Source organism: Cucurbita pepo, chromosome LG16 (genome assembly GCF_002806865.2).
Source record: "Cucurbita pepo subsp. pepo cultivar mu-cu-16 chromosome LG16, ASM280686v2, whole genome shotgun sequence".
Taxonomy (NCBI): Eukaryota; Viridiplantae; Streptophyta; class Magnoliopsida; order Cucurbitales; family Cucurbitaceae; genus Cucurbita; species Cucurbita pepo.
Genome location: NC_036653.1, coordinates 7,791,799 through 7,807,260, shown reverse-complemented (window position 1 = coordinate 7,807,260; position 15,462 = coordinate 7,791,799). Strand labels below are relative to the sequence as shown.

Sequence of the window (15,462 nt, the reverse complement as noted above, 5' to 3'; positions counted from 1 at the left end):
TTTTTTTTTTTTTTTTTTTTTTTCAAAATGTCAAAAAGTAAAAAAGTGTTACATTGCAACAACCAAGATGTACGACAATTAAAAATATGAATTGGAAGTTGGAACTGCTCCTCGAGAACTGTCTAGATGAGTTCTATGGTCAATTTATAGATTCAATTCATTGATCATCATTGATCCTGTCTTATAATTTTCATAGTTCATTCCACAAATCTAAGATAGCAAGAGAAGCATCAAAGTATAGCCTGCCTAATTTTTTCTTTCAGGAATGGAGTATCAATTGTGAAAAACGTGCACTATAGGTTCCATAAAGACAAACTATATTTTTCTGCCATCTTCTTGAGGATTCTGAGTGTACATAACCACAACCAAACTTCGCAAACAACTTTGAATTAGGTAAGTATGCCAGATCAGAAGGTGAGCCACTCGGGGTTCATGCTTTAAGCTACCTATCAAATCAAGACTCTTGAGACGATGTTTTACTGAATCAAATATGAGCACTGAAAGAGATTGATAAACCACACGTCACTTTAACATTGTGTATGTATATGCATGCAATCCTGTGCGTCCATAAGAGAAGGTATCATTTGTTATTTACCAGTGAAATTGAAGCATGTCCAAAGAAGACACATCCATTCTCTTTCGTGAGATATTAATGCTCTCTCGGACATAGCTACTAGTCATCTTCACCGGCGGCGGCACCCATTTTGTAAGCCTGCATATGCAATATTAAACAGAAACATGAATTTCCAATTTTCGATTTTGTGAACTCCATTGGATATGGCATATCAAAAGAAAAGCATGATAAGTTTCTTTTCTGTACTCAAATCTACTTGCAAATGCGCACGTTCTTCCATTAAACATGGATCTCAAAAAATACTGATCCAACTACCTACAATGAGGTGGTAGCTCACCCTCTTATGTTCTCCAGGAGTTCAGGCGGACGCTCTCTACGAACTCGATTGATGAAGATGCCATATAAATCTTCAGCAGGTCCATCTACACAAATGAAGGGGCACCAATATTTTAAGGCGTCAAGTCAAACCCACTAGATGGTAAACATCTCTTCATTTCAAATAACAGGCATACTTAAATAGAATTACAATTTACGGGATTTAATGAACGATAATCCTCGTGAAACTCCAAATTTATCAACTTTATTACAACAAACAACTAAGGGGACTGGCGAAGTGCATACATATATCAGCCATATCAAATGTGTCAAGTCCAGAATCAGCATATTTAATCATTGCATCAACCACATTATCTCGATCAATTCGACCCCACCCCCCGCTTGTCTGCCACATTCCATTTACAACCCGACACACGTCTAATGCATCCTCTCCATTCTTAACCACCGTCCGTCGTTTATTTTCAGTGAGCACACATCTAAAATAACCTGAATTCAATCTCTGTGACTTCCATTCTCTTCTCTGCTTCACAAACTCAAAAGTGAACCCACTAGGAGAATTAGGCAAGAGCTTCGCCATTTTAACTGTGTGAAGCTAAATGAACCAAAGAGGAGGCCACTCGAATATTTTCCTAGTCCACGCACCAGAAGCCGATTAATCCCTATCTTCCAGTCTACTGAGGCATTTATCCTAAGGAACGAAAATATTATTTCCCAAAAACAGACCTCCTTCAAAATTACATCTACCAGGAAAGAGAGAGGATAAAATCAAATCAAACCAGGAATTTTAAAAAATATGTGGCACGCAAACAGGCTACGTGGCTACATTAAAGCTGTTTATGGATTGAAACGCACAGCCTACCGAGTGGTCCACAAGGAAACAAATGCCAAAAGAAGATGATAATATTAACGGATAATTTTAATTTCAAATATTTGTGGATATTGGATCCCTAAAGCGCTGTAATACGTACAGTGGTCGGCCATATCAAAGGTTGAAAGTCCAGCGTCGGCATATCGGAGCATTGCCTCCACCGCGTCGTCACGGTCGATTCTCCCCCATCCACCGCTAGTCTGCCACATTCCGTTGAGAACTCGGCAAATTACTAAGGAATCCTTGCCATTTGACACTGTAACACTTTGGGCAGAGCCTTCCAATGTCTGAGAGCACTTAACCGAGCTGTTAGCTCCAAGTTTTCTCCTCTCGTAGCGCGTTCTGGTCTCAGCCGTGAAGGATTTTAACGCGGTGAGATTCAAGAAGCTCCGTTGAGTGATTGCTGCCATGGCTATTGCCCTCTGTCGAGTGCCAGAGAGGACCAGACGATTTGAGTTAAGAAACTGGGAAGTGGCTGAGGATTTTTGGCGTACTGTCTGGCTTTTTTATTTTTCTTTTCTTTTAGGCTAACATGCATAAAAGCTCCGTTACTTTTGTACACATTTTTTACTAGCATCTCGTGGTGGTGACGGTGATTATAAACTTTATGAGATATTAAAGTTAATTATAAATCTAGTCTTAAAATTTTATGTTCTTTGATACTTACTAAATACAATATTCAAAACGAAATAAACTCAAACTTAAGAATTTATGGTATAAATTTGTAACACTTACCATTTTATGAATTTGCTCCAGGGTACGCCAGACTAGGATGTTGGACCTATTACAAAGAAACCAATGGCAGACTCGTTATACGGAGGACAAAATAAGAAGTATAACGATTATGTATATGAAATTATTTTTTAAATAGAATCCAAAAGCACAGTTTGTTCAATTTGTTTGCGCCTAGATGGGATAAGGTCAAGACTTCACAGGTTACAAGCACCATCTAGGTAAAGACTTATCAGAATGTCACAACTTAAAAAGCAAAAACTTAGAATAACTACTAACTAATACTGTATAATACAATGAGAGAGAATTTTAAGCAACACTTGAAACAAACCTCATCCACAAAACACACTCATCTATGTTAATACCTCTTGTATCTTTGTAACAGTCCAAGCCTACTGCTAGCAGATATTGTCTACTTTAGCCCGTTAGGTAGCCTTATAGTTTTAAAAACGCGTCTGATAGGAAAAGATTTCCACATCCTTGTAACAAATGTTTCGTCCCCCTCTCTAACCGATGTGGGATCTCACAATCCACCCCTTTGGGGTCCAGCGTCCTCGTTGACACTCCGTCCGATGTCTGGCTCTAATACCATTTGTAATAACTCAAGCCCACAGCTAGCATATATTGTCCGCTTTAGCTCGCTGTGAGATCCCACATTAGAGCCAGACACCGGGTGTTGTGCCAGCAAGGACGTTGTGCCCCAATGTGGTGGATTGTGAGATCCCACATCGAATGGAGAGGGGAACGTAGCATTCCTTATATGAGTGTGAAAATCTCTCCCTAACGGACGCATTTTAAAAACCTCGAAAGAAAGTCTAAAATGGAAACCCAAAGAGGATAATATGTGCTAATGGTAGGCTGGTCTAGAACACCAACATCCAACATCCCAACTACCTATGAATCAAATTTTCAAATTCTCAGGTTGGAAAAAGTCCAATCAAACCATACTATGAAAAAGAAAGAAAAAATTGCAGAAGGCAGTTTTTCCAGAAATTCTCAATCAATCAACTAAATTATGTAAGCCAACAAGGATCCTACAAGGAAATATAAAACAAAACGGACTTAAAGATTAAAAGTTAAAAATAAAAAAACCTGCTGTTGATCATGTAATGCCCTTGAAAAATTATATATCTGCTGCAAAAATTAGCCTATCAAGTTCAAAATTTCCTTATGGTACCTGCCAAATATGATTTCAAAAGTATGGTTCATATCAACACTCTTATAAATAAAGAATTTGGAGGAAAAAGAAGTCATACGGGCATATCTTGCAAGAGAGATTCTCTCATTCAACCATTGGGTTGATGCAACACCGCGTTGCGTTCCAATCTTTGCAGCTGTTTGTTGCCAACCAAGAACCTGTAATGCCCACATCACACAATGTAATGCATCTAACGTATGTTCAGCAACTAGTTAAAAATATCTGATCACTTTTGAAGTAAGAGTTCATATATATATATATACACACACACTATTCTTGTTGATTTCATATAGAGAGGCTCAGGTACGACTTATCCGAATATATCATACACAAACATTATGGATATTAAACCTCAATACCTCCTACTTCTCTTGCTTTTTAAAAAAAAAATTGCAGTGTAGAGAGTAATACAAATAAAAATAGGGAATATATACATGCTACACAATCAATAATACAAAAGATATAAAAGGGAATCCAACACTGCCCCTCAAGCTGCTTTGTAAATATCTTCCATAGCAAGCTTGTTGATAAGTTTATCAAATTGTCTTTTAGAAAGATCTTTAGTTAACATATCATCTGCCGGAAGATAAGATAGGCTTAAGACACCTGCATCAATCTTCTCTTTTGTGAAATGTTTGTCGAAGTTCAATATGTCTTGTCCTATCATATTACACATTCTATTTATCATATAAGTAGTCAATGAGTACAACTTCTGTCAGATCCCACATCAGTTGGGGAGGGGAACGGAACATTTCCTATAAGGGCGTGGAAACCTCTTCCTAGTGGACCTGTTTTAAAATCTTGAGAGGAAGCCTTTGAAGAGAAAACCTAAAGAGGGCAGTAACTAGCAGTGGGTTAGGACCGTTACAACTTTCCCATAAATGTTTAGGAACATGCATTGAAAACATGCCCTTATCCTTTAAAAAAATCACTCAAATACTTGTTGAAGTACTCAGCTCCATCGCAAGTGTGTAAGATGTTGGTTTTAGTTTGAAATTAAGTTTCAATCAGATTATAGAAATGTTTGAAAAAGTCTTTCGCCTCAGATTCTTTTCATTAAATAGGCCCAAAATAGATGTGTGTGATAGTCAATAAAAGTAACACACCACTTTTTACTACTATGAGTCAAAACTTTATAAGAATCTCAAACGTCACAATAAATTAAGTAGATCGGTCTGGAAGCTTTGGAAGGTTTTGGTACATATGTGGATCCATAGTTTTTTTGCAATATGCAACTTTCACAATGAAGAAATGAGCAATCAACATTTTATAATAAATTGGAAAACAAACATAAGTAGAAAAAATTGAGCTGGCCTAATCAATGATGCCAAAGCATGATTTGTTCAAAAACAATATGAGAACTGATACTACTAAGATCCGAGTTATTTTATTACTAGAAAAACATTTGTCTTAGTACTAAGAGACTATGCACTTCAAACCTTCTTTCCCAAGTCTTGATGCTGAAAATACAATGAGAATTAAAGAAAGTGACATGACAATTGTAATCTCTACAAAGTTTACTGATAGATAAAAGATTACAGGCTAATATAGGAACATGAAGAACAATTGTAAAAAAGTATCTAATCAATTTAATAGTTCCTTTGTCCGTAATAGAGAAACTGAACAAAGGATCCAGAAACCAATCCTGGACAATAGCATTTCAATGTTTGATCTTACCTGGGACAGTAGCAGACATTACGATTATTGATATTTAGAAAATGCTGCTTGAAATCAAATTACGACTCCATGGCCATCGAGACAATTCTTTAAGAGAAACATAGGCATCTGTCATCTTCATAGATAATTTATCGGATTATCAGCGTTATCAAAATTCCACTCCCTAAATTATCCTTACTTCCTTGGCAGAATAGCAACATCCAAAATCATCCAATCACTAGAAATTTCCTGGTTGAAAGAAACAGAAAACGCAAAAAGAAACTACCAGAGCAGCCAGATTCTACAGTATTTACTTACAGGAGAAAAAGTGAGCAACCATCCAAGCCTCTTATCGCATTCAGAGAAGATATCAAATCCAAGCTTCGATTCGATCTCCTCCCCGGGGAAACGGATTATCCACTGCTTCTTCGACCTACTACTCGTCTGCTCGGCCTCGCCCTTGGCTTTCGCCGCTCATTATAATTGCCGGTCTTCAACAAACGCCGAAAGATCAGAGTATAATGCTTCAAATAAACAGAAGACGAGAAGAGACATGGTGAGAGAGAGAGTTTTCAGAAACCGTGCTTCCGAGAAGAAATGCCGCGACACTGTCACTGCCCGTAGAAGATTTTCCCGCGCAATCATGCACCGTTTATTACAAGAGGACGAAAATGCCCTCCTCATCGGGCCTCTCTTGGGCCGAAAAGGTTTCATGGGCTTTTAATGGTTGGGCACTTTCCAGCCCAAATAAGGAGGGTATTTTCGTCATAATGAGACGAAAAGATATATAGTTGGACCGGGACCCGGAGGCCCATATGTCGCCCATTAACCGTTTTAGGCTCACGAAAGGCCCGAAAAAGAGAACCCTAATTATAAATTGTTGCATCCGCGACATTTGGCTTTTTACTATTTGACCGACGGCTCCGATCTCCCTTACCTCTTGTTTGCGGCTTCTGTTACGAGCTTCTGAAGTATTCTTTCTTCTCCGAATCTTGTTTTTCCATTGATTTTTATTGTGTATGTGATTCTCATTTCTGGTTTTTAACATTTGATGGTGTCGAAGCAGAAATGAAGGTGGTCGCTGCGTATTTGTTGGCCGTACTCGGTGGCAACACCAGCCCCGGACTCGATGATGTGAAGTGTATTCTTAATTCAGGTTCTTTCACAAACTCTTTGTTCTTTTCTTACAGATTCAATTGCTACATTGGCATTGTTGTTGCTGTCGAAGATAGAGTTGTTGTTATAGGATTTGATAATGAGTGGGTTTTAATCGATCCGAAATTTTGTTATACTGGCAGTCTCTTTATGATTTAGTTAGGGAGTTGCTAAAAATTAATTGAAGTCTGAAATGTATTACCCGAAATTATGGGTGCTCTTATTGAATTCGTGTTATGATATCTTGTGGGGTTTTATTTACAGTTGGGGCTGAGGTGGACGAGGACAGGATTGACTCGCTATTATCCCAAGTGAAAGGAAAGGATATCACAGAGTTGATAGCCTCCGGACGGGAGAAGCTAGCGTCAGTGCCATCTGGTGGCGGTGCAGTCGGCATCGCCGCCCCTGCCGGCGGTGCCGCTGGTGGTGGTGCAGCAGCAGCCGCAGCCGAGCAGAAGAAAGAGGAGAAGGTCGAGGAGAAAGAAGAATCTGACGATGTAAGTGTTTAACCTGTTGTTCATATGCATACACATTTTGATTTGCTATTCTGCATTCTAATCTGTGAATGACTTGTACTGTATGAAAATGGACCTAAATTTTATGTTTCATCTTTCTGCAGGATATGGGTTTCAGCCTCTTTGACTGAGCAACTCATTTGGCGGTCATTATCAGTTAGTATTTTTGTTGAATTTGGTTCAAGTTTCAGGGCTGTGGTAGCTTGGTAGAGGTTCTTCTTTTTAACTTGTTTGGAACTCAAAAATTTTGATAGATGAATTTCAACATTTCAGTGATGACCATCATTTCAATTGTGAGATTAATGATTCCCAAATTGTTCTTATCTCATTGTGCATGATTAATTTTGGCTGTGCTAATTCCAATCATTGTTTCACTCTGTTCTATCATTGTGCGGTATGCCACAGAATCAGAAAATATCCATCACTTTTTCTCTGCCTTCGACCAAAGCTTTCCATGATTTCTTGCCCTCTGTCACTGTAGAGTAAAAGATTTATACATTCATGATGCATCCGTTTAAGAGATTTATCATATGATTTTTCTATTTATTTCATGCACATAGAACTATTATATTAGATTGTTTTTTTTTTTTACTGATTGTAAATGTTTGTTTTGTAAGGCAGAATCTTTTAATATGATTAATGTTATTCTAAAAGTTGTTGTAGGACCATGAGTGTCCATTAATAAGGGTGACATTATCTTATTTGAGATGTAAAAATGTTGTGTATCTCAAAAGTAAACAATCATTTAGATAACCAAGATGCAGTCACAACTTTTTCAATAATTTAAATAGAGATGTAATTAGGAATAAGGATGTCTTCATAAGCTTTTTCAATGATTTCAATAATTTAAAGGGAGTTAGAATTAATTTAATAATGAGGATGTTCTTATAATTTCTTGATTCAATCTATCTGGTTTTCCAAGAGGGTATAGCTTTTGGGAATACTAATCCAATTAAGTGTCTTTTTTACCTTTTCAATAATGGCCCAATCCCCGTTGCTCGAGCTTCTTTCAAGATTTTTAAAATGTGTCGGTTATGAAAAAATTTTTACACCCATATAAAAAATGTATTGTTTTCTTTTTCAATTGACGTGGGATTTCATAATTCACTCCCTTTCGGGTCTTAATATCCTTGTTGTCCCTTATTCCCTTCTCCAATTTATGTGGCCTCCCTTCTCCAATTTATGTGGCACTCTCTAATCCTCTTCTCGAAGCTTAGCGTCTTTGTTGGCCCATAACCTTATGTTCACCTCTTCAGGCAAGTAAGACAATATTTGTTAATAGTAGACTTTATTATATTTTCTCAAACTATGGAAGCTATTTCTTTAGCCACGTTTAGGAGTGAAAGGTAAAATAAGCATATAGAAGCCCTTCATGAGAAACAATTTCATTTCAAAAAAAGAAAAAAGAAACTGTCGAAAACTCTCTAAAAAATCTATCATATTGAAGTTCTAGAAGTTCGATATCAACAAGAAGTAGGGACAACAATAGTAATGCATAATCGATCGAAATAGAAAGCCTATAGGCTACAACTTTCTACCTCTCTTGGGTCACGACTCAATGAGCATGGGGCCATAGAAGTTCTTCAAGAACAGATCAGTAGAAACTTTCTTCTGTATTTCCACGACTCCTTATCACTTATCGGTGACTGTCCTACCTATCACATCCAGGACCAAGAGTTAAGCACATGATGCCAAGGATCGTCTAATTTGGATAACACTTTCAATTATTGGGACGAAAATTCTAAGGCTTTCGGATAATTGGCTTGCCGTTCAGGTCTGCAAACCTTGTCCGCATGGTCTCCATGTCATTTCTAGTTCCTGAAGAGAGAGAGAGAGAGAGAGACTGTTGACAAACAAATCCATGGTTCTGCTCAGCCTGCTTGCGGATCTGTCCAAATTTCTTGCTTTTTTGATCGTTCATTTCTATTTGATACCTCTGCTAAGAAGTTGGGTGGAGAAAGCTTTTAGCAGTATTGCCAAACCCCGCTTGCTTTTAAACATGAAAGTGAGAGAGGCTGCATGAACATTAAGAAAAGTAAGAGACAAAAGGAAACAGACATATTGAAGAAATCAAAAAAGGGAAAAAAGGGAAATCAAAGCAAACGCATGACAAAACTACAGGAATACAACTGCTCAAAACCAATTGTGTGTTTGTGTCGAGAACCCCACATTCTTCCTCTAAACAAAACAAGCCATGTGAACGTGTGAGCGACCCCCCGCATGCAAACACACACAATAATAGATCATACCTATCTCATGCATGATCTATCAGCCATCGCAACCCCTCAACTGTCGATCAGATGTATGCTTTTTGTACTTATCTCAGATGTCACCAAGACAGGGAATGGATGCAAACTGTAACCGCCTAAATTCACCCCACCCCAGCAGTTTTTCCTTCAGAGTTTTCTCAAAAGGTTTTTAAAATGTATCTGCTAGGAAGAAGTTTCTACATTCTTATAAAGAATGTTTCGTTTATCTTTTGAACCGATGTGTGATATCATAATCCACCCCCTTTGAGGCTCAGCGGTTTGAAGTGTGATATCACAATCCATCCCCTTTGAGGCTCAGCGGTTCGAAGTATGATATCACAATCCACCCCCTTTAAGGCTCAGCGTCCTCGCTGGCACTCGTTCCTCTCGCAAATCAATGTGAGATCCCACACCAGTGCACCATGAAAAGCACAAAGGGGATGACTTCTGCAAATACGAAATGACACGAGATGAATCAATATTATATAAAAATGAGAGATATTATGAAATGGGGCTAGTATATGATAGTAGACAAAGTTTAAAAGAAATAGCAGCTACATCACATATCAAACGAGTTTAGAAAACTTACTAAATAGAGACCAACTCTATTGTTGAAATGACGAACAATGTTAGTTTGTGTAGTGTTCACTCAGTTAAGCTGACTTTTGGATTAGAAACAAAAGGCATTGGGAGATGTAGTACAAGTACCATAAGAGCTCTGAAATCTAAACCAGCTAGCTATTGTGGCTGAGGTTGTCTCTTAGTCACAACATAAACCTATGTAACCAATTAATGGCGCTTTATTAATATATGCACATTTAGATTTACAAAGGCCATGTGCTCGCAGAATAAGCCGTGGAAATTTGTGCGACTGTCGCTGGCTGCTAATTACTAATCCCAAACAAAACCAATCTTGCTCAATGTAGCCACTAATAATACTCGATTGGGGCCACAGGGCAGCTTTCATCCAATGCAACTTTTTCTCTACTAAATGGTGGGGGAATAAATGGTGGCGTAGTACATCTCAATAATGCCCAATTCACCCCTTGGAAAAATGAATGGTGCTTGATCACCGACGACCCTGTCGTTGACCCCAGCCGCCTCGCTGGGTCTTTGACCAGTAACTGGGAAATAAGGTCCTTTGCCGCCACTGGCACTGCCGGTTCTTTAGGAAACTCAAGGGCTCTGGCCACTATATTGGCCAAGGTGAGCTCATTGTCCATGCCTCTAAAGGGCGTCACTCCATAAAACAACTCAAACACAAACACCCCTAGAGTCCACCAGTCCACTGCGCTTCCATGGCCCTCACCGGAGACAATCTCTGGTGCCAAGTACTCGTGGGTGCCAACAAATGACATTGACCGGACGTCGACCGGTTCGGCAACAAACTCAGGTCCATTGCGTCGACCAGACTTCTTCTTGCGCTTGCGTTTTGGGTTGAAACATGACACGGCGGGGACTATACAGTTTGGAAGTATGCAGGAGGATGATGCAAAAGGAGGGGCATCAATTTGGTAGTCCTTTGGCAGGGCGGTGCCATTTGTCGGATTTTTAGCATTGATAACCTGTGGGGTCGCCGTTGAATCCTCACACTTCAAGGAGAGATCAAAATCAGTGAGCATGATATGGCCGTCCGATCGTACCAGCACATTTTCAGGCTTGAGATCACGGTAAACGATCCCCATCATGTGAAGATACTCGATAGCAACCACAATCTCAGATGCATAGAATCTACAAAGCAAACAACAAATGCCAATCAAAATGATACATAATAATAAACTATAGGGTGAGGGAGACTTGACACAAAGTCAATAGCTGACAGGTAGAGAGAGAGAGAGAAACAAGACATCAAAACCAAGCATGTCTGGGAAAATGGCTATTACCATTGGCCCTATATACAGAACATAAATAGCAAAAGAACAAGAGAGAAATAACAAAGTGTCTGTAGACTTTTAGCCTGTGGGCCGACCAAATTAGCTAAACCAATGGCTACGTGGAGGGGCTCCAGGAATTTCCCTCCTTTTTTATTGGTTTGCATGTATATATGTCTCATCTCCTCGGCCTGGCCAGTTAAAGTCACACATTAAGGATATTAAAAAATAATGTGCTTTCACATTTGAAACCATCCAAGAGAGAACATTCCCCATTATTATTGTAACGTGGGAGGCCTCGGATTCTTGCAAATCACATGGTTATTGACTTATTACAGATCATTTAGAAAGATTTGACAAATCATGAGATGAACGATGAGGGATTGACCATCTTAGATTGAAGCTAAAGGGTTGTCCTGAGTAAGTTTACTCAAAATGGTAGGTAAAACAATCCAGAAATCTAGTAAAAGCACGGAGAGCCACGAGATTTGGAATTCTAATTCCTTTCGAGATCTCAAAATCTTCAAGAAAGAACATGTGAGCCCCTCTCTGATGCTAAGGAGCAACAACCAGAATTGTTTATATGCCAATTTGATATTTTGGCCATATGAACATGTAATATATGTATTTATCTAGTGCCTGTCTTGGACCCTACACCATCACTACCCCCACCCCCCGCACCCCAAAAAAACAATTAAATAAATAAAACAATACTACTTGTTCAAGTAACAGAGAGAAAGAGGGAGAAAAACGTCTTTTAGCGGCAATGGTAATAAATGGACAACAAAACCTGCTTACTTACCATTACGTTCTCTCTGATTTATATATTTTGGTTCATTTACTTTACTTACCAGTAGGGTGGCAAACCTTTTTCTATAATAAATTAAGACAACCTGCAAAAACTTATGGGGACTTGCACAAAAATTATGACACTTTGCCGTGGAACTAAATGAAAGCTCGGCAGGAGTTGATCTAACCAGCTGGTATGGCATAATAATAGATGGTTATAACTCAATATGAGCTGGCTTTTGTGCACCAATGGAGACTTTAGGGGTAGTTCCTTTTGTTTCCAGTGAGAATAAATTGTGAGTTAACAAAAAATTAATGCGATGGGGACCCTATTCTTCTTCCTCACGACTCCATCCAAACCGACCAGGTCAAAGAAGAAACTAGCTAAACTAGTTAAAGGGTTACTTTTTTCTTCAGCAAATATCCTAAAAACAACCCATAAAAAATGTATTCTAAAACTTCAATAAATACCCTTAGAAATAATTTTCTAAATTTTCTTTTAGAATTTTATCAAACCCAGAACTTGTCAAGAAAGATAAAAATGGTTTAACTATGGAACTGTGTTAAAGTTTGTGTTAAATAGTGAAAAACAACTCTGATTATTCTCTCATGTGGATCATTCGTAAAAGAAATTTAAGAACTAAAAAATAAAACATGTTTCATAAATGCTTCGTTCTAAAAAAATGTGTACAGATACTAATAACAACTCAGAAACAGCAACCAAGAGCATTTCTGATCACCCAGTGCTTTGAGCTACGTGGTTGCTCCACTTGGAACAAATTTTTCAAAACACCGCTGGCAGTAAAATTATTCATTTAAAGAAAGTCAGCAGAGGAAATAAACTTTGACCTTCTAATTTGGATCCTATTGGAGAGCTCACAAACATCGACTCTCGAGCTCACGTGGGCCTTGCCTCATCTGATCACTGAGTCCGAGACAGCACTCAACAGTCCCAGTTTCTCTAAAAAAATATCCATCCTTCTATACTAACGAGCTAAAATTTTCCAGTGCCAATAGTCCCACAGTAACATCCTATTCCCCTCAAATCCCTCAAGCGACAATGACCAACCAGAAGGTCCCACTTCTGACCGTCATACCGGTCATGTCAGATTGTGGGACCACTCCCACGCATCGTCACTTTCCCAGAGCGTGCATTTCCCCCTCATCGCTACACTCGCCACACACGATTCGAACCCAGCTCTCCAATCCCTCAATTAAAAAAAGAAAAAAGAACTCTAACTGGAGTTGTATAATGTAATTTGTGCGTGCAAATAATAATATAATGAAACTCAAATTGAAACTAAAGAGATGAATCATTGATTTGCTATGGTGCGCACCTTACGGCGAGTTCATCGAATCGTTTGTTAGGCTGCCGTTGCCGGAGAACATGAAGGTCACCGCCGGGACAGAACTCCGTCAAGAGACAGAGCCACTTAGGCGAGTCGATACTAGCATAGAGTGCCGGAAGAAACGGATGGTCTAAAGACTCCAAAATCTCCCTCTCAGTCCTTGCTCTGCCTTCTTTACTCCGACTCGCCAGTTCCTTCTTATCCATTACCTTCGCCGCGAACAGGCATCCGTCGGCTCCAGTGGACTTGAGGCCAGCGAGGTAGACGGAGCCAATGTCGCCGGAACCGAGGCGGTTGAAGAACTTAAGGTCAGAGAAGGCGAGTTGGCGAGACGACGAGTCGGATCGGATCCGGTTAACAGCAGACCAGCAAGGGTCGGAAGAAGGCGCGTGGGGCTTGTTGAGAATAGAAGGGATGTGTACGGATGAGGAGGAGGCGGTGAGAGTAGTCTCGGAGCCGGAGCTGATGCTGCGGTTGGTGTTCGTGGAATTGAAGCTGAGGCTCTGGAGGTCGTCGGCGATGTCGTCCGGAGAAGACTCCATTGGAGGAGAGGGAAGCAGAAGAAGAAGAAAGGGCGTTTGACGAGCCGAGAGAGGGACAAGCAAGTGATTTTTGAAGGGGAGAAGGGAGGAGGAGTATTGGGCCGGGTAATGGGACGGGTTGGGCCCGGTGGGGGCCCATTTGGAAGGGCCCGATTTGCCTAAATTTTGGGTGCTATGTTTGGACTGCGTCCAGTAGCTACTAGCTATCCCCAATCGTACGTGCCGTGTCTTCGGGGACTATTCGTAAATTACGCTCAAGTTTCCAAAAATAAATGAATAAAATAAAATAAAATATATTTTTCTATTTTATTTTGTCTTTTTAAATTTTCTAATACATATAATTGATAAACTAATCATGTAATAAATTGTTGTTCCTATGAAAATTAAAAAATAAATATATTTTTTTAATATTAAATAAATTAAATTTTTATTCAATAATAAACTAAAACAACTTTATATTATATGAATTGAGCATCCTCCATCACATATTTTATGTGTTATAAATGTAATATTGATAGACTATACTTTTTGTAATAAATTCCCTACTTCTTTAAGTAACACCATATATGAATTTTTAATAATAGAGCTCAATAATTTAATAAAGATATAGTTTTGAGCATTATCTTAGTATGGTCGGAGTTTCATCATACAACTCCTTCCCGACATGCCACATGGACTCTTTGACCCTTAATAATGCTCGTGCATTTAAGTCAAACCTTTACAAAATAATTAATTTTTACCTCTAAACTTATCTCGTGTATTTTTAGAGGGATTATTTAATGGATTCACCCATGTTTAAAAATTGAAAACATTTTAATTATCTAAATATAGCTGAATTTTAATCCATTTTAGTTAAATTTATAGCCATATTTTTCTACCAATAAGATGTTTAATTTTGAGAAAAAAATATTTTTAAAATTAGCAAATATTCTCAAAATTACGATACCTACACTTATTTCCAATATATATATATATATATTTTTTCTTTTCAGAAAGAGAAACAGTATTTTTCAATATTATTCCCAAACAGCAACTTGAAAATGACAAATTTTTAATTAAAAAAAAAAAAGAAGAGAAAATGACAAATTAAAAAATTGTCAAATTTATTGGTGATTTTTATTATTAATGATTAAGAATATTATTATGATTTAATTATTGAATATGTAGTTGATGTTTTAATTAATTATTTAGTTAAGGCGGGAAAAATGGGACAGAAATTGAAGTAAAGTGAAAAAGTTTAGGAATGTAAAGTTTTAAGGAAGGGTGTGGAAATATGAATTAAAGCATGGGGAGTTAATGATGCGTGAAATGACACTCCAAATCACTATTTTCATATTTGGAACAAAAATTGGTTGATTCTTACCATGTGACCAACCACAAAAGGTTCAACCCCCAATCATGGAAAATACTATTCATTTATTCACTTCCCGACACATATATCGAAATTCAAATGCTTAATCATAAGTTAGGTCGTATTTTAGTCAAAACATTATATTCATCGTCGGTGTTCGTCTCGTTTTAATATTCTACTAAAAATTAGTTAACATAAGCCAGAGGAACAGGAAGACCTAGGATGTAGAAGATCATAACATGAGTGATTCGGCTGATTTGGATTCCTATATATCCAC

General features: G+C 38.3%; 3 protein-coding genes and 1 long non-coding RNA gene across 5 annotated transcripts in view; 1 reads left to right on the top strand and 3 right to left on the bottom strand.

The window, feature by feature from the left end:
* Window positions 1–5,801, bottom strand: part of LOC111777816 (uncharacterized oxidoreductase At1g06690, chloroplastic) — a 7,533-nt gene extending 1,732 nt beyond the window's left edge. The window contains exons 1-7 of one of the 2 annotated variants that reach the window (XM_023657536.1): window positions 5,683–5,801; window positions 3,767–3,866; window positions 3,603–3,687; window positions 2,514–2,559; window positions 1,879–2,200; window positions 912–996; window positions 596–712 (exon numbers count right to left, since the gene is read on the bottom strand). In XM_023657536.1, the coding sequence (XP_023513304.1) occupies window positions 596–712; window positions 912–996; window positions 1,879–2,200; window positions 2,514–2,559; window positions 3,603–3,616 (584 nt within the window). In that variant the 5' untranslated portion in view covers window positions 3,617–3,687; window positions 3,767–3,866; window positions 5,683–5,801. Of the gene's footprint in view, window positions 1–595; window positions 713–911; window positions 997–1,195; window positions 1,661–1,878; window positions 2,201–2,513; window positions 2,560–3,602; window positions 3,688–3,766; window positions 3,867–5,682 lie in introns of those variants that run through there. The other variant, XM_023657537.1, reaches the window with a different exon arrangement.
* Window positions 5,802–6,229: 428 nt separating this feature from the next.
* LOC111777479 (60S acidic ribosomal protein P2B-like) lies at window positions 6,230–7,362 on the top strand. Its single transcript, XM_023657103.1, has 4 exons — window positions 6,230–6,335; window positions 6,431–6,520; window positions 6,784–7,016; window positions 7,139–7,362. Exons 2-4 carry the CDS (start codon window positions 6,433–6,435, stop codon window positions 7,163–7,165), a joined length of 348 nt encoding a protein of 115 aa, XP_023512871.1. The 5' UTR covers window positions 6,230–6,335; window positions 6,431–6,432; the 3' UTR covers window positions 7,166–7,362.
* Window positions 7,363–8,445: 1,083 nt separating this feature from the next.
* Window positions 8,446–9,598, bottom strand: LOC111777841. The gene is made up of 2 exons (XR_002812421.1): window positions 9,284–9,598; window positions 8,446–9,049 (listed from the first exon to the last, which is right to left on the bottom strand). It is a non-coding gene; the product is annotated as an uncharacterized LOC111777841 (long non-coding RNA).
* Window positions 9,599–9,927: 329 nt separating this feature from the next.
* Window positions 9,928–14,076, bottom strand: LOC111777840 (serine/threonine-protein kinase D6PKL2-like). The gene is made up of 2 exons (XM_023657562.1): window positions 13,281–14,076; window positions 9,928–11,014 (listed from the first exon to the last, which is right to left on the bottom strand). Exons 1-2 carry the CDS (start codon window positions 13,832–13,834, stop codon window positions 10,213–10,215), a joined length of 1,356 nt encoding a protein of 451 aa, XP_023513330.1. The 5' UTR covers window positions 13,835–14,076; the 3' UTR covers window positions 9,928–10,212.
* Between the last annotated feature and the right edge of the window lie 1,386 nt (window positions 14,077–15,462).

Bases quoted from the DNA above. Each gene is read 5' to 3' on its own strand.
- LOC111777479 (XM_023657103.1), top strand. From the start codon at position 6,433: ATGAAGGTGGTCGCTGCGTATTTGTTGGCCGTACTCGGTGGCAACACC. The intron at 6,521-6,783 runs GTTCTTTCACAA...TTTTATTTACAG, and splicing joins GAAGTGTATTCTTAATTCAG to TTGGGGCTGAGGTGGACGAG. The intron at 7,017-7,138 runs GTAAGTGTTTAA...ATCTTTCTGCAG, and splicing joins AGAAAGAAGAATCTGACGAT to GATATGGGTTTCAGCCTCTT.
- LOC111777840 (XM_023657562.1), bottom strand. From the start codon at position 13,834: ATGGAGTCTTCTCCGGACGACATCGCCGACGACCTCCAGAGCCTCAGC. The intron at 11,015-13,280 runs GTGCGCACCATA...TTTGCTTTGTAG, and splicing joins TTCGATGAACTCGCCGTAAG to ATTCTATGCATCTGAGATTG.